The sequence below is a fragment of the Littorina saxatilis genome, linkage group LG1, assembly GCF_037325665.1.
Source record: "Littorina saxatilis isolate snail1 linkage group LG1, US_GU_Lsax_2.0, whole genome shotgun sequence".
Classification (NCBI taxonomy): Eukaryota; Metazoa; Mollusca; class Gastropoda; order Littorinimorpha; family Littorinidae; genus Littorina; species Littorina saxatilis.
Window position 1 is genome coordinate 33502431 of NC_090245.1, and position 22500 is coordinate 33524930.

At 43.8% G+C, this 22500-nt stretch overlaps 2 protein-coding genes across 5 annotated transcripts in view; both read left to right on the forward strand.

Annotated features, from left to right (window-relative positions):
• LOC138967533 (uncharacterized oxidoreductase TM_0325-like) overlaps positions 1 to 13346 on the forward strand; it is a 17639-nt gene extending 4293 nt beyond the window's left edge. The window contains exons 4-9 of the mRNA XM_070340109.1: positions 1 to 56; positions 2949 to 2989; positions 5968 to 6037; positions 7030 to 7066; positions 10894 to 10957; positions 13175 to 13346. The exon at positions 1 to 56 is cut by the window's left edge and continues 74 nt beyond it. Coding sequence (XP_070196210.1) covers positions 1 to 56; positions 2949 to 2989; positions 5968 to 6037; positions 7030 to 7066; positions 10894 to 10957; positions 13175 to 13324 — 418 coding nt within the window. The 3' untranslated portion in view covers positions 13325 to 13346. The remainder of the gene's footprint in view (positions 57 to 2948; positions 2990 to 5967; positions 6038 to 7029; positions 7067 to 10893; positions 10958 to 13174) is intronic.
• A 4414-nt stretch (positions 13347 to 17760) lies between these two features.
• Positions 17761 to 22500, forward strand: part of LOC138967498 (3-oxoacyl-[acyl-carrier-protein] reductase FabG-like) — an 8317-nt gene continuing 3577 nt past the window's right edge. The window contains exons 1-4 of one of the 4 annotated variants that reach the window (XM_070340070.1): positions 17761 to 18300; positions 19941 to 20080; positions 20602 to 20694; positions 21907 to 22048. In XM_070340070.1, coding sequence (XP_070196171.1) covers positions 18264 to 18300; positions 19941 to 20080; positions 20602 to 20694; positions 21907 to 22048 — 412 coding nt within the window. In that variant the 5' untranslated portion in view covers positions 17761 to 18263. Of the gene's footprint in view, positions 18301 to 19670; positions 20081 to 20601; positions 20695 to 21906; positions 22049 to 22500 lie in introns of those variants that run through there. The other 3 variants (XM_070340077.1, XM_070340084.1, XM_070340064.1) reach the window with 3 other exon arrangements.

Here is a 22500-nt window from a genome sequence, read left to right on the forward strand (position 1 = left end):
TAACGCCCACGTGGCTATGTCTAAGCTGTCCGTGCCACATCTGCTGCGTTCTAAAGGTATCGTCTTGTTTGTCTTGTTTGTGCCAGAGGTTTTTAATTTTTGGGTCACCTTACTATGACATTTTTCTTTGCAACACTGGTGGGTTTTGTTTGTTGTTTGTTTTTTAATCACAGAATGACGCGGTCTTCGGCCGGGGGTGTGCAAGGTATATAAACTCGACATTTTTCGTACCCTGACGAAAACATTCGTTGCCCTGTCATTTCATTCAAACATTCTATGACGTTAAAGACACTTAAGTTGGCTATACGAGGGGCCCGGACTCATTATGTTTTGCAACTTGGGCAAACTAATGAAGTCACTATACTTTGCCTTTTTCATTACATCAAAGACCAGTTTTGGGAAGACTTGTGACAACAAAAATGACTTGATTTCGTGCAACCGTTTTCACTGTGATAAAATGTCCAATAAGTGTGATGGGTCTCCTGCAATTGACCTTTCGCGAAGAGATTTTCGAGCTATGATGTCTTTTGGCTACTGGCAGGGAAACTCTTTTCAAGAGTGCTTTTTAAGTTTAAAATACTGTTTTGGAAATCAATCTCCACCGAAAGCCACTGTTTTCAGGTGGTTCACACAGTTCATTACTGGCGCGTGGACGTTAAAAAACGTTGACCGTTGTGGTCGAATGGCAACAATCGTTACCCCAGAAAACGTCTCTAGGGTAGAGTCCCTGATTGAGAAGGACTCAAAAATGATATATACGCTGAAATACATGATAGAATGAAGATTTAATCGGGAAGTCTCACTTGTAGTTTTCACAGCTGCTGTGGCGTAAGCGGAAACATTGTGACCGTTGGGTGCCCCATAACCTTAGTGAAGAGCAAAAGCGGGGTAGGGTAGAATGGTGCACCCATATCCTCATCCTGAACTCAGGTCAAAATGAGTTCAGCACATTCTCTCCCTGACCAGACGCTACAGTCCTACGCGAATCTATCAAAACAAAAATACAGAGTTATCTCCCATAATTTTTTTGCGAGCACTGATCTAAATTTGAGATCAGTGTTCGCGAGACGAAAATGATTGCAGATTGGCCGACTTCGACAGTGATCTCCGTTCTGTTCTTCACATTTATGATAAAGACATCGTGCTAAGTTCAAAACAAGTCGAAATTTTGGGACTGCTGCCGGAAGGAGACCGTAATAATTATAATTATGGTTTCATCACTCAACTGGTTACAAAAAAAATCGTCTGCTTCAGTGAACGCGGAACCAAACGGTTGATTATCACGTGACACTTTTACCATATTTAGAGTTGTTTGCACAGTAAATACAGCCGCGAAAAATAGCTCGCTTGAAACTGTCTTACATATCATATCAATTCCTTTGTAATTTAAAAATTACAAAACACCATGAAAAATCATTATCGACGATCGCGAATCTGCTTATATTAATAATACATTACAAAAAGCTCTAAATATTAAAAAAAAAATTCGGTTTCCTTGCCAGACAAGGAAACTCAAGGCATCCTGTCAGGGAGAGAATGAGCCGAACTCATTTTGACCTGAGTTCAGGATGCCATATCCTATGAACATTTGACAAAAAAGGGTTTTCTCGTGTTTGGGACATCGTGACAGAAGACCAAATTTGGTAACACTAATATAGGACCCAAAGATGAAGCAACAGTTGGCGGTGTGGGTCTTGCTAGATGAGAACCCACCTGTAAAATTATTTTTTTAAAAACAGAAGTGCTTTCCAACAAATGATAGTCACGTATTCCTTTTCAAAATCTAGACACGTTGCCACCATATCACTTAAGGAGAGACAACCGATAACTGCTGACTGGTATGTCAGCCACTGCTTGCCTAATTTCTTTCTGGTATGTTGCACACGCCGTCCCCGACTGGGTGTCCGTGGTCTACTGCTCCATCACAAAAAACCCAGCACGCACACATCAGCTGTAACTCTTGACTTTCTAGCCGCCAATGATGTCCAGCTTGTCACCTACCTATACCATATTCACACGCCCTAAACCCCATGTGACTGTTTTGTGTTCCCTTCCGTCAAGAGGCAGTTGAAGGTAAAGTAGTTCCAGAACACCGAAGATGCCCGGGCATTCCCGAAGGCGTTAATTTTGACATACCCCAGTCAACGTGTTTGGGTGTCATGGACAGCTGGTTTAAGAGAATGGTACAATGTTTACAAGCTGAGGATGGATTCTTCCAAAAACTGGAGTAGACAGATTGGCTGCAACTGTTGTAGAAAACCCAGGTTGCAAAACATAATGAGTGGCCCTCGTATGGCACACTTTTCGGATCAAAGATTTCTTTTACAAGGGTCACGACGTGACCGCCGCTCTAATAAGGGTACCCCCAAAATCGACATGACAAAAACGTAAGGTACCAGTAAAAATATCGACGAATTTGCACAAATCAACAACTTTTAAATTAGAAAGTCAAATCAATTATCTATCCACAACAGGTTATTTTGAATGGCTGTCTTGCGTCGGTATTTCTTGTGTTATGCTATTCCTACTGATTTAGGTGTTGATTGCGTGAGCGGTCGAAACTCCCGTTTTTGACAGCTCATGCGATCGACACCTGCATCAGAACACGCCATGTTCTGAAGGTATGTGCACTCAGTCAAACTAGCCGAACTGCATTCACTGCGTTCTCGGGATATGCACACTCAAACTAGCCATACTGAATCCATTGTGTTTTGAAGGTATGCAAGCTCAAACTAGCCATACCGCATCCGCTACGTTTCAAGCGGATATAATTTTAAGACTTATGAGATCGCAAACTAGCCGTATTACATCTGCTGCGTTCTGATGGCATGAGAACTCAAACTAGCTGTACCGCATCCGCAGCGTTTTACAAGTTTGAGAACCGTCTCTCCTCTATATTTGTCTCCTATATATCTATTAAATGAAGTAATCCCTTTTTTTCTCCACAGGAAACATTGTCAACGTATCAAGCAACGCTGCTCTTAAAGTGGTACGTAAAAATTCGTACTATTATTTTGGCTCTTCAGTGTCTATATTTAGAAGTGCCTTTTACTTTCACCTTTATATCCTACGCAAACAATCCATCATCAGTGCATGTTACCCATATGGATCTAAACTGTGCAAAAACAAAAACAAAAAACAAAACAAAAACAAAAAAACATACATTCCCGTGTCATTTTATTCCAACTTTATATGCCATTAAAGGCACTCAGCTTGGCTATCTGGCACACTTTTCAGCGGATTTAGGATTTCTTTTACAGGGGTCACGTGACCGCCACCCAAATAAGGGTACCCCCAAAATCGACATGACAAAAATGTAAGATACCAATTAAAAAAATCGACGTAAATTCAGAATAGGCACAAGTTGGGAACTTTTGCATTTGAGGAGAAAGTCAAATCAATTATCGATTCAGAACAGGTTGTTTTATTTCGTTATCTTGCGTATTTCTTATGTAACACCATTCCTATTAATGCAGGTGTCGATCGAAACCTAAGCGCAGTCAGTAGGTCCTTGAATGCCTTTGTATAATTCCCCCAAAATCGGAGTATTTCGCTGTCTAAATGGCGGGGGAGGGTGGAGAAGGGGAGGGTGGATCAGTCACAAACAAGTGTGCGTGGGAGTTGCAGCCCATAAACGTAGAAGAAGAAGAAGAACAAGAAGAAGAAGAAGAAGAAGAGTGCCTTTATTTCGTGTAAAACCCTGAACAGACATATGTGGTGCTGAACCTGATGTAAAGCAAACCAGAATGATTGTATCTTGTACCCTGAACCCATTTTGGATTGGAGGTTCCGTACCTGCTGCCCTCTGGCATGAGCCCAGCGAAGATAAATCTAAGTGTTACAAAAGTGTTGCTGTCACACAAAGTGACATAGTATCGTTATTTGGGTATTGTATACTTTGACACTCATGAGAAGGATGATAGAACAGATCATTCTGATAATCATCGGTCCACGGCTACTGCCAGTTTCTCTCTGACAGTGTGCGGCCATGCTGAATTATTGCGCGAATCTATCAAAACAAGAATACAGAGTTATCTCCCATATGTTTTTCGCAAGCACTGATCTAAATTTGAGATCAGTGTTCGCGAGACGAAAATGATTGCAGATTGGCTGACTTCGACAGTGATCTCCGTTCTGTTCTTCACAGTTATGATAAAGACATCGTTCTAAGGTCAAAACAAGTCGAAATTTTGAGACTGCTGTCGGAAGGAGACCGTGATATATGGTTGCATCACTCTCAACTGGTTACAGAAAAAAATCGTCTGCTCCGGCGCGCGCCGAAGCCAACGGTGATTATCACGTGACACTTTGGAGTTGTTTGCCAGTAAATACATCCGCGAAAGATAGCTCGCTTGAAACTGTCTTGCATATCAATTCCTTTGTAATTTAAAAATTACACAACACCATGAAAAATCATTATCGACGATCGCGAATCTGCTTATATCCATAACACATTAATACGAAAAGATCTAAATATGTTAAAAAAAAAATCGATTTCTTACCCACAGAAAGAAAACCAAGGCATCCTGTCAGGGATAGAATGAGACCCGAAGGGAAGTAACTCATTTTTGACCTGAGTTCAGGATGAGAACAGATGTGATTGGCTGACTGAAATTCTAAACTTTTTTTTTCGGAGTCACCGAGGGACGTAATCGCAAAGCCTACAAGTCACCATCGGGTTTTGTTAGTGTCAGATATAATAAAAACCCTGTAAGTTTGGTTGGAAGAATTCAATTTGGTGCACGTCCACCTATTGTAATGATAGTTTAGGCGACAAATAAACTACAACCTAAATGACTACTTTTGCATAATGTATATATATGCGCTGATTTTTGTCGGATCTAAGTTTGTCGAACATTGTTGTATTGCCCCTGTGAACAGCGCAAGCTCGTGTGAGAGGCATGACAAAGCTACACAATGGACCGAATGGTACATGGTGAGCGTGCACTCAGACAGCTAAATATAGCCTCCGACTATGGAGCGCGTCGCTAACGTCGGGGTAACGTCACTTGAGAATCGGGGCAGTGTTCACTGCCGAATTGGAGCGGGGCGTTCAACTTTGAGTCTCTGTTAAAGGCACAGTGCAGCTTGCACAGCCTTCGTTTTGCGTTTTTGTTGCAGCTGAGTGCATTTACAGTTCAAAAATCCTCCTATGGTAGTAAAACAAACCCAAAACTACCCAACGACGACATCTGTGAAGCTCGACAGTTTCTTGTTCACGCGAGTGCATAAATCAACTTAGTTATCACGTGGTGTTTAGTCGGAGTTCGATTCAACTGAGTGATTCCGGCCTCCATTTTGTTTTACACAAACTCATGATGACGTCTGACATAGTTTGCTAGTGACGTGTCTTTTTGTGCATGATGTGGTGATCTACCTGGTCTAAATTTAGATCCAAAAATAGGCCAAGACCAGCCGGGTCCGAGTACGAAATTAATTCGTAAAAAAATCGCAGTTCTTGACTCTTTGGGTGCAAGTCAATGAAACTTGGTAGTTCTTCTAACGGATAGCTGCATGAGGTATGACTAAAAGCCCCAGGGGCTCCGTGCACCTGTATTTGACAAGTTCAGTACCTTTAAATAGGAGCATATACATCGGAACTAAATCGACGGGACGGTTCACACGGCAGACTTTTCGCCGACTTGATCTCAGCAACTCCTGAGCGACTTCCCAGCAACTTTAGTTGTTGGAAAGTCATCCGTGAACAGCACTTCAATAATGACAAAAGTCCGTGGTGATATCAAAGTATCATCAGCAAGTTCGTGGTCATTTGTAACAATGTGTTTTAGGCTGATAGTTTTATTTTCTAGCAATTCTCCCCCCTATGCCATCGATTAGCAGTGACTTGATTTTGATAGAAATTGGTTGCTCGACTGTAAATCGAGAGAAAAATAGGATAAGAAAGGGAAAAGCGAAACACCTTTTCAAAACTGCTCGTTGACTCTCACTTACTCCTTTTTATACCAGTATCCAGGTTTAGGTTCCTACTGCGTGAGCAAGGCAGCGCTGGAAATGTTCACCAAGGTTCTTGCTCTCGGTAAGAAGCGCGCGCGCGTGTCTTTGTGTATCTGTGTTTGTCTGTGCTTGTCTGTGCTTGCGTGCGTGCGTCAATACGAGCGCGTGTATGTGTGTGTGCCTGTTCGAGCGTGCGTGCGTGCTGTGTTTGTGTTGTGGTGCAGGTTAAAATGAAAAGAGTGCAATCTAATATAAACTCTGCAAAAACATTATTGTACCCATTTCAGTTCGTACCCAAACTAAAACATTTATTACCGGGTCATTTCATTTAAACTTTATAAGGCATTAAAAGTCCTCCACTTGGCTATCTGGCACACTTTTCGGATACAAGATTTCTGATATATGTGTCACGTGACCACTGCAGAAGTTAGGGTACCCCCAAAATCGACCTGACAAAAACGTGTGGGGCAAATCAGTTTTGGGGGGCTCTGCTAACACCCGGGCATAGTCGGGTCCTGACTGCTAGATAGACAGACAGATAGAAAACAGCCAGCGTCAAGTTCGTTCAGGCACCGTCTATTTGCACCTTTGACATTTTCTGACAGCCATATCTCTGGTATCACAATTTCTTTCTTCTACACAACTCGTGCGTAACACCTGGGATCCCAACCACAGCACGCAGTCTCAGCTTTATACACACACACACACACACACACACACCCGTGCACCACCACCACCGCCACCACCTTTGTCTTGATTCCAAGCCTATGTTAAAAAAATGTCAAAACTTTCTGGGGACTCAATGTAAAAAGAGAGAAAGAGAGAGAGGGAGAGAGAGAGGGCGACAGAGAGAGAGAGAGAGAGAGAGAGAGAGAGAGAGAGAGAGAGAGACGAAGAGAGACAGAGACAGAGATAGACCATACAGATAGATAGAAAAACAAACGGACAGAGACAGAGAGGGAGACAGACAAAATAGATCAATTATACAGACAGACAGACAAGCCAGCAGACAGACGGACAGGTAGACAAAAAGACAGGGAATTATGATTTTGAACTTTTCGTGTTTTGTTGCAGAGCTAGCGCCAAAGGGTGTGCGAGTCAACTCTGTGAAGTAAGTGAGCTTATGTACACACACCCCTCCATACACTCACGCACGCACACACACACACAGAGACACATACACACACACACACACACACACACACACATGCACACATACACGCATATACATACACACACGCACGCACGCACGCACGCACACACACACACACACACACACACACACACACACACACACACACACACACGTACGTACGTACGTACGTACATACACACACACACACACACACACACACACACACACACACACACACACACACACACACACACACACACACACATACACTCTTCAAAAAAAGTTAAGGATAACTATTTTACAAGCACGCCACACAAAACAGACAAGACCGAATTCTTTCATTTTTTTTAGATTATATAATTGAACAACCAAGGAGTAATGACAAACAAAGCAAAGATCGAACGCGGCAGCGACAATTTAGCTAGAGTGTGTCAAACGTGACAACCCTCGAAAATGGAATTCACAACAATGTGAATCAGTGTCAATAACGCGTGTGCCCTCCGTTGTGTGCCAGGCATTCAACACATCGTTGGCGCATGGAGTGGATCAGGTTGCATATGAATGCTCTGGGAACTCCATTCCACTCCTGGGTGGACTGGGTGGCCGAGTGGTAACGCACTTGCGCTCGGAAGCGAGAGGTTGCGAGTTCGACCCTGGGTCAGGGCGTTAGCAGTTTTCTCCCCCCTTTCCTAACCTAGGTGGTGGGTTCAAGTGCTAGTCTTTCGGATGAGACGAAAAACCGAGGTCTCTTCGTGTACGCTACATTGGGGTGTGCACGTTAAAGATCCCACGATTAACAAAAGGGTCTTTCCTGGCAAAATTGTATAGGCATAGATAAAAATGTCCACCAAAATACCCGTGTGACTTGGAATAATAGGCCGTGAAAAGTAGGATATGCGCCGAAATGGCTGCGATCTGCTGGCCGATGTGAATGCGTGATGTATTGTGTAAAAAATTCCATCTCACACGGCATAAATAAATCCCTGCGCCTTGAATATGTGCGCGATATAAATTGCATAAAATAAAAAATAAAAAAATTAAAAAAATCCCTGCGCTTGGAACTGTACCCACGGAATACGCGCGATATAAGCCTCATATTGATTGATTGATTGACTCCTGCTGGAGCCATTGGCATTGCAGCAGTTGACCCAGATTGGCAGGAGGAGGGTGATGTTTCTGTACCCGACGACAAAGATAGTCCCACATGTGCTCTATGGGGTTCAGGTCCGGGCTGTTGGCTGGCCACAGCATCCTGTTGACCCTGGCCTGCTGGATGAAGGTGTTTACAGCTGCAGAGCGATGGGGAGGTGCGTTGTCATCCAGAAGAATCGCACGAGGGCCGATCGCTTGGAGGGTTGGAACGACCAGGGGTTGCAGGATCTCATTCTGGTAGCGGACACCGGTCAAGTTGCCCACTACATGGTACAGAGGTGTCCTTAGGCGTGTGCTGATCCCTCCCCAGACCATCACAGAGCCTCCGCCAAAACGCTGTCGTTCCAGAACAGCGCCTTCTGCGAAGCGCTCTCCGCAACGCCTCCACACTCGGATGCAGGTTCCAAGCAAAAGCGGGACTCATCTGTAAACAACACCTGAGCCCACTGCTGACGTTGCCACCTCACATGTTGAGTGCCTTGCACGCAAGCCAAAGTTGTGTAAGCGGTTTCGGATCGTCTGACCACTAACAACAGTGTTGGTGGTAGCTTGTAGGCGTTGCCTACTGTTGTTTGCCGTAGCCATTCTTTGTTGCATGGCCTGCCTCTGGATGAAGCGATCCTCTCTTTGTGTGGTGACTCTGGGCCGACCAGAACGTTGTCGCTCCTGCACTCTTCCAGTTGCGTGGAATCTCTGTTTTAGTCTGATGATGACAGAGGGAGCCACTGCAAGCCTCTGGGCCACTGGCCTGGCAGCAACAACGTCTTGTAGCCATCCTATTGCCCTTCCTCTATTCAAATCGCTCAGTTTTCTTCGTGGGGGCATGTTGCTACTGTGCATAATTGTGTCAGCGTGTCAACCTTTAAACACAAGCTGGTGAGCGATGTTCATAGCCAGGACCCTGTTATAGCACGTGCATCACAACCTTTTGCCCTGGCATGCGTTCCGCAAATTTCATGGGGCAATAAAAAACACCCTTTTTCTTCCAGAATGCAGAAGCTTTTGAGAAGTCCCACAAAGGGAAATAACTTTGCCTGCCAAACAAAATTCCAGGTCAAGACTCATTGTTCTTTTGTTAATTCAAACACATTAATCTTTTAATTATTATGTCGATGTTTAATTTTTTGGCAATTTTTTTTATAATTAGATCCGTTTTTTCAACCGATGCTTAACTTTTTTTGAAGAGTGTACATACAAACATCTCTATATATATATATGATATACATATATATATACGACTTGTGTCTGTCTGTCTGTGTGTTTGTGTGTTTGTGTGTGTGTGTGTGTGTGTGTGTGTGTGTGTGTTCGCGATGCACGGCCAAAGTTCTCAATGGATCTGCTTCAAATTTGGTGAGCATATTCAGGTAGACCCCGGACACAACCTGGTCGATGAGAATTTTCAACACGTGCTCTCAGCGCGCAACGCTGAACCGATTTTGGTTTTTCTGTTCATCTTCCCAGATCCATTCCCAGTAACTCTTCCTTATCTTCTCCAGTGTTTTGCGTTTATCTCCCTTCCTTCGTGTGGCGTCAATCCATATTCCCGTTACTATTTTTAGAAGGTCACTGTCCACAACGCTCAATCCATATTCCCGTTACTATTTTTAGAAGTTTTTCTTCGTGTGGCGTCAATCGCGTACGGTGCGCCACTCACCCGGCGAAGCCGGCGTACGGTGCGGCTGTACTTCTTCCCGGCGAAGCCGGCTACCCGGCGAAGCGGGTATTCATCTAGTACATACGTACGTACGTACATACATACATACATACATACATACATACATACATACATACATACATACATACATACATACATACATACATACATACATACATACAGCCACACACACACACACACACACACACACACATACATACACACACACACACATACACATACACACATACACACACACATACATTACATACATTACATACATACACGACATTTAAGATGACTTGAGAGCAGAACATCTGCAGGGGAATCTTCAAATTTATGATTAAAAATGCATGAAAATATAAACCTTAAAGTCTGATACTACTGATTTACATCTTAATTACCTACAAGTAAAATTGCAATAAATATGTCTCCCAATCCCAATTATTAGGTCAATTGGTCAAACAGTAAGTCAGACTAAAACCCACAACAAGAGTCAATCAGCCCAACCACCTCTCTCTCTCCCTCTCTCTCTCTCTCTCTCTCTCAATCTCTCTCTCTCTCTTTTTCTCTCTCACTCTTTCTCTCTCTTTCTCTCTCTCTCTCTCTCTTTCTCTCTCTCTCTCTCTCACTCTCTCTCTCTCTTTCTCTCTCTCTCTCTCACTCTCTCTTTCTCGCTCTCTCTCTCTCTTTCTGTCTCTCTCTCAATCTCTCTGTCTCTCTCTCTCTCTCTTTCTGTCTCTCTCTCTCTGTCTCTGTCTCTCTCTCTCTCTCTGTGTCTCTCTCTGTCAGTCTCTCCGAGTCTTTCTCTGTCTCTGTCTCTCTGTCTCTCTTTGTCTCTGTCTCTCTCTCTCTCCGTATGTCAGTCTCTCTCTCTATGTCAGTCTCTCTCTCTCTCTCTCTCTCTCTCTCTCTCTCTCTCTCTCTCTCTCTCTCTCGCTCTCTCTCTCTCTCGTCTCAGTGCACACTGATCTGGAAACTACTTTACCATTTGCAGTCCAGGAGTCGTGCGGTCAGATATCGCCAGATTTCTCAACTACACGGACGAGCAGTATAACGAAGTAAGTGGTCCTGTATTTCTGTGTCTACTGCATGGCTAAATATGTACAGGGGTGAGGGTAGCCTACCACAACGACCCCACATCCCTCCCTGGAGCGTCTGTAAAATCGACAAGTCTGGCAGCGGAACGAAATTCAGATCATAGGATAGTATGACGGCTTACTAGCGCCAAAACTAAAAAGTAGTAATTAACCCGTGAAAGTTACTAACAAGAAAATTACAATCACAAAAATTACTAATTTTCACGTGTTATTTACTCATTTCCACGTGTTAATTACTCATTTTCAAGTGTCAATGTCTAATTTTGCGTTTTGGCTCGCCTCCTGGCGGCTTACTAGCGCCAAAACTAAAAATTAGTAATCACTGAGTTTCACGTGTTAATTACTAACTTTCAAGTGCCTCGTGACTGTGGAGGTTCAATGCGCATGCGCGACTGTTACATCGGCCAGAGCGAAACATTCTTCGATTCAATACTTTTCTGGTTCATAGTTCTTTAATCCGATGCAAATTAACAATAAGAGCTGAGCGCATGTATAGATAACCGTGACATACAACTGTCTGTCCGACAACTTGTTGAATAACGAATTCTATCGAAAGATATTTGTGAAAGTGTGTGAGTCTAGACCGAAGAAGCCGTCTGCTAGTGGTCGGACCTTTGGCACACGTCCGGCCAGACGCCATTTATCCTCTCTCGATTCGAACATTTTCGGATCGATTGTCCTTCACTAATACACTACAAAGCAGATGTATGAGTGTAGTGGTGGAAATAAATATGAGGTACAGTTGTCTGCCCGACAACTTGTCGAATAAGGAATTATATTGACAGATATATGTGAAAGTGTGAGACCACAGGTGATCAAAAGTCCGTCTGCAAAAAACAGCTTCGATTCGAAAGTTTTCGTGTGACATGCATCTTCCCGTCGGATAACTTGCTCGATAAGGCCTTCTATTAAAAGATATTTTAGAAATAGTGTGAGACTGAGAGTGATGTTTGCCGGACGTTGTAGCCTCTCAGCGCTGACTCTTAAAGTCCGACTACTGTGACCGAAAACGGGGCAAAAATGAAAACTACTAATTAACGCTGTTAATTACTAATTTTCACGTGAAAATGGTAACCCTAGGTTTTGGCACTAGTAAGCCGTCATACCTAGGCCTAGCAAAGCTCACTGCCGACATTTTCCAAGAATGTTCGTGTGCGTTTAAACAAGTGCGCTGTGAACAGCCATTGTTAAAACTATTAGATTTAAGAGTAAATTGAAGCTTTCATTTTTCTAAATGCATGCTAATTTTAATTTTTTTTCTGTTCAATCGGACAGGGTACATCTTTATTTTTAAAACTCTTTCTGGTATGTCGCATAACAGCAGAACTAATATCTCAAATGACTTAAGATTTCGTGTGTAGTTTACGACATGTGTTAGCACAAATCTCCAAATTCAGTGAAGGCATTGCGTTGGCGATTTACTCAAATGTACCATTTTTTGTCCCATTACCCGCTAAAACGGCTTAAAAAACTGCCTTTTATGCCTTCTGAGAGGATTGACACCTACACCGCTCAGGCTTAGCGTCCATGGTAGACAAGGTATATGAACAAAACTGACTGTTTTGGGTGCAGATGTGATTGTTCTGTCAAATGACATGCTACACATGTTTCGATTTAGTTGTTCTGATTTGTTGTCGATTTTATCGCGGGAACCTTGATTTTGCGAATTTGTTTTTTGGGGGTGTCTGTGTTGTAGATTCCACTGTATCGACACTACGTCATGTAAACTCAATCTGTTTTCTGAATAAGTTAGGGGAATAAACGGCCTTTCCAGTCATATAATTGGTTTTTACGATAAACGGCCTCATCAGAAAGATCTGCCCTCAAACGCATCTGTACAGGTTTTTTTATGACGAGTAGTGTACTGCCTGAAGGGAAATATTTTCACGTGGTGTGGAGCCCAACAGGGCTGTTTCTGCATTCATTACTATACGAACGTCAAATTTATTACTCTACATTCAACATCTGACCAGATGTTATGTATATATGGCAATCAAAAAAGAAATGTTCAATATAATCTATTACATTGGGACAATTGGTACAGAAATTATTATTAACAATAGATTATACCCATTTTAAATAATATTATGTTGGTTGGATAAATATTATGTAACATTTTCCAGTGCATTTCTCTCAATCTCGTTTCAGCGGATAACTGAATGTTCTTTTTTTCTCCAGTTTTGGGCGGAGTTTGCGAAAGCGATACCTGTGGGGAGACTTGGGAAACCGGAAGAAGTTGCTCGCGCAGTCGCATTCCTGGCCTCAGACAAAAGCTCCTTCGTCACAGGAGCGCTGATATTAATTGACGGAGGATACGCAATGCTGTAGTATTCCAACTGCTGGCGGGGGGAAGGGGTGGGGGTGGGGGTGGGGGGGGGGGGAGACTGACTCCAGGGAAAAAACTCCGCATCATAACAATAACAATCATACACGAGACTTAAGCAGGGAAAAAGACGGGGGTGATTCTGTTAACGGCTTAAACTGCTGTACAGACACAAGAAGAAAAACATGTTGGCCTAAATATTACTTAGGGAAAAACCGGAGAAAAGGAAACACTGATACAGTTGCAGTAACACTCATTATGTGTGTCTGTTATACATTATGAATTTTTTCTTCAACAATTTTTTATTCAGGCAAGCACAGATTTATAATGACACATTCAAAAGCATTGTCACTGATAAGTCACCTCAATGACAAAGCTGAACACACATACATTATGAATTTAAGTTTTAATGAGCAGTCTTCTATATTTTGATGGGGCATGGCTACATTGAATACTTATGCATAGAAAAAAACAGAAACAGAAAACCAACTTGCAGCAGCTGCTTTAAGAGTATCAATATCATTTGTGTACCTTCAACATGAGACAAATGATCCGGTTAATTGCAAATGTTTGCTCTTTTACTTTTATCTACGGTCTGTATTTTTTTGCATTACTTTTTTTTGAACCAGTTCCCAAATGGTAATAGGCCTAATGTAGGGCAAGGGAGGGGGTGTAAATTGAACAAGGCGAATATTTTACAATTGTTTGTGTCACTGTAATTTTACGTTACTGGTGATTGTCAATGACGTTTGCATAAGAAAAAATGGCGCAACGACTAACAACGGGTGGCAGGTGACAATATTTAGAATATTTTAGCTGAATGTCGCTGAATGTCTAATTTATTTTAGTATTGATGTTAGAAAATTGCAATATCTCTACGCTTTGGTCTTTCAGTCATGGAAAATGTTCTTAAGAAGACATGAAGAAAGCTCTGGCAGCAATGAAAGATTGTCGGCTTGGGTTAAATACCTATGCAAATGAGTTCGGCTAATTTGAACTTTGCCCTGTTCAATTTACCCGACTAGTCAAAATTTTGTAAATGTTCTCAAATTTCAAGAAACAAGTCCGTGTGTGGATACAACACATTTGATCCTTTATTTCACTTGCATTGTGTAGGTCTAACCCCGATCTTGAGATATAACCACAGGCGGAAGGTATCGTCCACTGGACTACTACTATCACAGAAAGACTACAAGGTACGTCACTCACCTTCCAGTCTTCTGTGTTCTTGGAGTCGCTTCCTGGGGGAAAATATTGTTCAAGACGGTTTGCCTCTTCCTACAGTCTGTGTAAGGTCAAATAAATACAGTTGAATGATTGTTTGAACTGTATGTACCTTTAATTTTTAGCTTCCGTCCCTTGCAGGGCGGGGATATAGCTCAGTTGGTAGCGCGCTGGATTTGTATTCAGTTGGCCGCTGTCAGCGTGAGTTCGATCCCAGGTTCGGCGGAAATTTATTTCAGAGTCAACTTTGTGTGCAGACTCTCTTCGGTGTCCGAACCCTCCCCCCGTGTACACTACATTGGGTGTGCACGTTAAAGATCCCACGATTGACAAAAGAGTCTTTCCTGGCAAAATTGCTTAGGCACAGTTAATAATTGTCTACCTATACCCGTGTGACTTGGAATAATAGGCCGTGAAAGGTAAATATGCGCCGAAATGGCTGCAATCTACTGGCCGTATAAAATTTCATCTCACACGGCATCACTGCAGAGCGCCTAGAACTGTACCCACGGAATATGCGCGATATAAGCGTCATTGATTGATTGATTGATTGATTGATTGATTGCAGGTTGTTTTTAACCATCATTTGGACGAATCTTCGTTTGCGAGCCGCTAATATCCACTTCGTTTCAAATCATGCATCCGCACCGAATATGCATACCAGCGCTCATTGGTCTAAAACATATGTAAATATTGTGCAGCAAAGAGAAGCTACCCACGGGAACATAATCATCGAATATCCTGTTATTAACCAATGAGCGCTGGTATGCATATTCGGTGCGGATGCATGATTTGAAACGAAGTGGATATTAGCGGCTCGCAAACTGAACGAAGATTCGTCCAAATGATTGTTAAAAACAACCTGCAAGGGACGGAAGCTGAAAATTAAAGGTACATACAGTTCAAACAATCATTCAACTGTATTTATTTGACCTTACACAGACTGTAGGAAGAGGCAAACCGTCTTGAACAATATTTTTCCCCAGGAAGCGACTCCAAGAACACGGAAGACTCGAAGGTGAGTGACGTACCTTGTAGTCTTTCTGTGATAGTAGTAGTCCAGTGGACGATACCTTCCGCCTGTGATATAACCCCACCGTCTTTGCTTACCGACTTCTATGGGCCAGCCACGTCTAGTTCTTAGGGTGTCCAAATTACCCCCCTTTACCCTACATTATGCCGGCGGCTTGCAACAGATTGCGATTTATGTATTATTATGGTATACAAAAATTAATAGGTAAAGCAAACGCAATTTAATTTAGAATGTGTATTGTGGTTTGTTCATTTGGTGCGAAAATGTATACTTTGCACGATACACAAACGAAGAAACAAACATTTGGCTTGTTCAGTGTGGTCTGTGATCATATGGAACACACACGCATGCATGCATGCACACACACACCCACACACACACACACACACACAAACACACACACACACACGTGTACACACACACATACACACACATACACACATACACACACACACACACGCTCCCTTCCTCCCTCTATTTCTCTCTCTCTCTCCCTCTCTCTTTCTCTCTCTCTCTCTCTCTCCCTCTCTCTCTCTTTCTCTCTCTTCCTCTCTTTCTGTGTGTGTCAGTGTGTGCTCCCTCTCTCTCTCTTTCTCTCTCTTCCTCTCTTTCTGTGTGTGTCAGTGTGTGTGTGTGTGTGTGTGCGTGCTTGCGTGCGTGTGTCCTGTATTGTGTGTGCATGTATCTTTGTGAGACGTCTGTGTAAGTGTGTTCTGGTGTGTTTACTGAGATGCGGGCGTGCATGCCAAACTAGCCTCAATTTTTACCCTCCATTCGGAAATCTCAACAAGTCGCGTAATGCGAAAATACAACATTTAGTCAAGTAGCTGTCGAACTCACAGAATGAAACTGAACGCAATGCAACGCAGCAAGACCGTATACTCGTAGCATCGTCAGTCCACCGCTCATGGCAAAGGCAGTGAAATTGACAAGAAGAGCGGGGTAGTAGTTGCGCTGAGAAGGATAGCACGCTCAGTTTCTGTACCTCTCTTCGTTTTAACTTTCTGAGCGTGTTTTCAATCCAAACATATCATATCTATATGTTTTTGGAATCAGGAACCGACAAGGAATAAGATGAAAGTGTTTTTAAATTGATTTGGAACATTTAATTTTGATCATAATTTTTATATTTTTAATTTTCAGAGCTTGTTTTTAATCCAAATATAACATATTTATATGTTTTTGGAATCAGAAAATGATGGAGAATAAGATGAACCTATATAAATTTGGATCGTTTTATAAAAAAATTTTTTTTTACAATTTTCAGATTTTTAATGACCAAAGTCATTAATTAATTTTTGCCACCAAGCTGAAATGCAATACCGAAGTCCGGGCTTCGTCGGAGATTACTTGACCAAAATTTCAACCAATTTGGTTGAAAAATGAGAGCGTGCCGCCTCAACTTTCACGAAAAGCCGGATATGACGTCATCAAAGACATTTATCCAAATAAATGAAAAAAACGTATGGGGATATCATACCCAGGAACTCTCATGTCAAATTTCATAAAGATCGGTCCAGTAGTTTAGTCTGAATCGCTCTACACACACATACACCACGACCCTCGTCTCGATTCCCCCCTCTATGTAAAAACATTTAGTCAAAACTTGACTAAATGTAACAAAGAGTAATACCTAATATACCGGACTAACAAAAACAAAAACAAAACAAAAAACTGATATGAAAATAACAGAATTTGACATCAAATTGTGTTAGTTTATGCTTGTTTGAAATCATTCCTGATTTGTGTTACTTTCCCCTTCATTATCGTCAGTGTTTGAATCAGGATTTACAATGCTGCCACCGCCAAGTCGGTTTTGTCCAGTGAAATTTGTACGTTAAAGACCAAGTTTAGACAATGCCATTAACTTACAAGCCCGCATTACAAATAGTTTGAGGGTTTTGACTATGTTGAATTTTAGCGTTGTAGATTCAGGGACGTTTTCCTACTGCAATTTAAGCCTCTGATTTGGAAGAACTTGCTCTTGTTAGCATAACAAGTCATTTTATTTACCATTCAAGTTACGGAACTGGAAGCGTTTCATTTGTGTGTAAAAGGAAACGGTCGGCGCAACCAGGAAGGGAGACAACTGTACGTGTCGATCTTACGTTTGAAATTTCTTCAAAGGGAGACCATGGCAGCTATTTTCCTCGATCCGTAAAGACCAAATTAATTAATTATGCTTAATTTGGAGCTCAACCTGTCAATTTATTCACAAGAATTATTCTTTGCTTTAAATATAAATGACTTTTGGCCAAAAATAAGTCAACAGTAACCCTGGATTGTCAGCTATGAATTTACAACGCAGCTTTTTTGTGTCATGTTGGTAGGAATCACTTCATTGATATCATTATTTTAAGTTATCCACACACAACAATCAATGTAGCGACCGCCATTTTGGCTGACTATGGTTCGCCCACACTACGGTTTCAGCGAAGCGACCAGGGGAGTGACATGCGCAGTCGGCTAACTAGACTAGACGAGAGTAGGCCACTAAAACTTGCTCTATATATCACTCTGAATTATTACCGCGTTATCAGAGACGCGAGGGCTCACTACACTTGCGAAGATACACCAGCAGTAGGTCAATGGTAAGGTAAAGCAAACAGTACACACGTGTGACAAGCCAGTGGTCTGTCTGACAGTTTAGACGAGTTGTTTGTCTCGGGAGAAGTCAGTGTGGCAACATGGAGGAATTCAAAGGGAAAGTTGTCCTGATCACAGGTAAACTGTTTCTTTGTGCTCCATATTCAAAATCATGCCTACAAGTGCCGAGAAACAAAAACTACATCATATCTAAGCTGACAAACTGTAACTACCGGCCGGTTGTGGCTTCTGTGTACTTGATTCGTTCTGACGATGACTGCATGTTTGGAAGTGGGAAATGTATCGAATTGGCTTTCTCTCACCGTACTGCACTGTGTATGACAGGTTCCATTGCGGGAATGGGGGCAGGGACAGCGGCGTGTACCTGGCTGCCAGAGGGGGAGGGAAGGGGGGGGGCAGGCTTTCTTTCACCGTACTGCACTGTGTATGGCAGGTTCCAGTGCGGGAATGGGGGCAGGGACAGCGGCGTGTACCTGGCTGCCAGAGGGGGAGGGAAGGGGGGGGGCTTTCTTTCACCGTACTGCACTGTGTATGGCAGGTTCCAGTGCGGGAATGGGGGCAGGGACAGCGGCGTGTACCTGGCTGCCGGAGGGAGGGGGGGCAGGCTTTCTTTCACCGTGCTGTACTGTGCATGACAGGTTCGCGTGCGGGAATGGGGGCAGGGACGTACAGCCGTGTACCTGGCTGCCGGAGGGGGGAGGGAAGGGGGGGGGGCAGGCTTTCTCTCACCGTACTGCACTGTGTATGACAGGTTCCAGGGCGTGAATAGGGGCAGGGACAGCTGTGTACCTGGCTGCCGGAGGGGGGAGGAAGGGGGGGGGGGGGGCTTTCTTTCACCGTGCTGCACTGTGTATGACAGGTTCCAGGGCGGAAATGGGGGAAGGGACAGCCGTGTACCTGGCTGCCGGAGGGGGGGGGGGGGGGGGGGGGGAGGGGGGGACAGGCTTTCGTTTTTCCCCGTGCTGTACTGTGCATGACAGGTTCGAGTGCGGGAATGGGGGCAGGGACAGCCGTGTACCTGGCTGCCGGAGGGGGGGGGGAAGGGGGGGGACAGGCTTTCTTTCACAGTACTGCACTGTATGGCAGGTTCCAGTGCGGGAATGGGGGCAGGGACAGCCGTGTACCTGGCTGCCGGAGGGGGAGGGAAGGGGGGGGGGGCAGGCTTTCTTTCACCGTACTGCACTGTGTATGGCAGGTTCCAGTGCGGGAATGGGGGCAGGGACAGCCGTGTACCTGGCTGCCGGAGGGGGAGGGAAGGGGGGGGGGGCAGGCTTTCTCTCTCCGTACTGCACTGTGTATGGCAGGTTCCAGGACGTGAATGGGGGCAGGGACAGCCGTGTACCTGGCTGCCGGTGCCGGAGGGGGGGGGGGGGGTAGGCTTTCTTTCACCGTACTGCACTGTGTATGGCAGGTTCCAGTGCAGGAATTGGGGCAGGGACAGCCGTGTACCTGGCTGCCGGAGGGGGGGGGGGAAGGGGGGGGGAGACAGGCTTTTTTTCACCTTACTGCACTGTGTATGTCAGGTTGCAGGGCTTTCTCTCACTGTCCTGTACTGTGCATGACAGGTTCGAGTGCGGGAATTGGGGCAGGGACAGCCGTATATAAGCCCTACCTGGCTGCCCGGGGGGCCAGACTTTCTCTCACAGTAGACACTATGTATGACAGGTTCGAGTGCGGGAATAGGGGCAGGGATAGCCGTGTACCTGGCTGCCCGGGGGGCCAGACTTTCTCTCACAGTACTGCACTGTGTATGACAGGTTCGAGTGCGGGAATAGGGGCAGGGATAGCCGTGTACCTGGCTGCCCGGGGGGCCAGACTTTCTCTCACCGGCAGGGACCAAGGCAAACTGAGGGGCGTGGCACAGCGCTGTGTGGAGGCGGGAGTGACAGAACAAGATGTATGTGACTCCTATCTGTGTTCCTATTTTCTAGTTTTTACTCTGACTTTCTGTATTTTACTGTACACACTGTATATAATTTGCAATTTACAATAAAAGAAGAATAAAAACAAAAAATCCCACATTTTACCTCAAATCTTCTGGACACACACGTACGCACGTACAGGCCTACACCGGTCCCACAGAAACGGGACACAGAAACAGACACACATAAACACACAGACACAGAGACATAGACACAGACTTACAAACACTCACACACACACACACACACACGCCGGCGCGCGCACTCGCGCACGAACGCACGCACACGCAAGCACACACATCGAAACTGATCACACGTGCACATGCAGTGACACAGAGAGAATGAGAGACAGAGCGATTCACAAAGAAAATGCGAAGGGAAGTGAGAGAGAGATCGAGCATAAGACAGGTAGAGACCCTGAGAAAAACCGACAAATGCACAATAGCTTTGCATCTCAGTTTACTGCGTTCACATGTACACCACTTCTCACCTGAAGGTACTGACCACTGCTGGCGACCTGACGGACGAGACGTTCAGGAACCAACTGGTCACTCGGACTGTGAACACCTTTGGTCAGCTCGACGTTCTGGTCAGTGTTCGTTTTGCCATTAAACACATATTTCATTCGAGTCACTGTAATTTTTTTGTTCTGTCCACTTATGAGGCCATAATTACCCTTTTCTTCAGTATTTATAGAGCTTCACATAATTATTTCTTTGGGTATATACGCTCGTATACCTTCAACTGCTGCTGCTACTTCTATTACTGCACTACTACTGCTGCTGCTACGACGTACTACTATGACTACGATTACACTACTACTGAATGTACTATTATTACTACTGTTGTTTCCGCCGCCATCATCATCGTCATTACTATTACTCTTCATTTATTAGTAACCCCCTTCCCAACAGCTCACGATTCACAATAATATTACCTGTCTACATTCCCTGCTGCATTAATTAACAACAGTTTCTGAAGAACATAATCAGGAAAAGGAAGCTATTAAGGTTATGTCAGCTTACACCGGCTTTAAATTCCCACCCTATCATGTTTTTGCCTCTGAACGCAGAATTAACTTTATCATCGGTAATGTAGCGTACTCTCTGTTTTGATAACTCAAACATATCCAGAAAATCGGGTCTTTAAAACGGAAGTAGTCTTGAAAGGAAGGTAAACGAACAGCAGAGGCAAAGAACAGATGAGCTGAGAAAGCAAATTCTTAACTGAAGGGGTAGGGAAGGGGTGTGGGTTCTTCAAATCGAGACAAATTTACAGAGGCCATGATCAGAACATCTGAGAAATCATAATAATAATAATAATAATAAAGATAGCTTATATAGCGCCGCTTCACAAATTTAACTATGCTCCTAGCGCTGTACATCGAGATATAACAATTTCAATAATATAAATACAAAGATGATATTATCATAATACACATTTACAAATATCACTCACATGCATACACCTTACAAACAATCAAACAATTTAAAGGGTGGGTAGGTCTTAAAGTTGTGACAAATTTACAGAGGCCATGATCAGAACATCTGAGAAATCAAACAATTTAAAGGGTGGGTAGGTCTTAAAATTGTGACAAATTTACAGAGGCCATGATCAGAACATCTGAGAAAGCAAACAATTTAAAGGGTGGGTGGGTCTTAAAATTGTGTCAAATTTACAGAGGCCATGAACAGAAAATCTGGGAAAGAAAAGACTAAAAAACGAAGGGAGGGAGCTTCAAAATAGGGCGGTCCTACACTGATTGAGTTGCTTCTACTGTTAAGAACTTCCTCTTCTACAGGTGAACAATGCTGGACTAGGTAATGGGGGCAACCTGAGTGATCCAGGACAAATGGAGAGTTTTAACGACTTGATGAACCTCAACGTGAACGCTCATGTTTCCATCAGCAAGCTGGCCATACCTCATCTCCTGGGATCAAGAGGTACGTAGGATCGGTGTGCTCGGTGACGTCAGAAAATAAGAGAAACAGAGACAGAGACTGTGAGAGAGACAGAGACAGAGACAGACAAGGGAAGGAGGGGGGGGGGGGGGGCAGAGGCATTCAGAGGTATAGTCATCTCTGTCTACAGTCAGGGCAGGAAAGGTTTCTTTGAGAATCTAAATCAAGCATGAACAGATGGGTCTTTAAGGCTGTTTTGAAAGCAGGAGTTGACGCAACTGATCATCAAGTGTGGGGCATGTTATGCGGGAGGGATATATATTTTTGAGGGGCCACCCTAAAATTGAAAATGGCCGCCGGGCCTCCCTACCAGAGAGATAGACATGAGAAGTTTAAGAGAAAAAGCTATGCATAAGAGTACAGAGTTTGAAGTCAATGCGGGCTTGAACAGGTAACCAGTGGAGAGTGCGGAGGAGTGGTTTAGCATGATCACA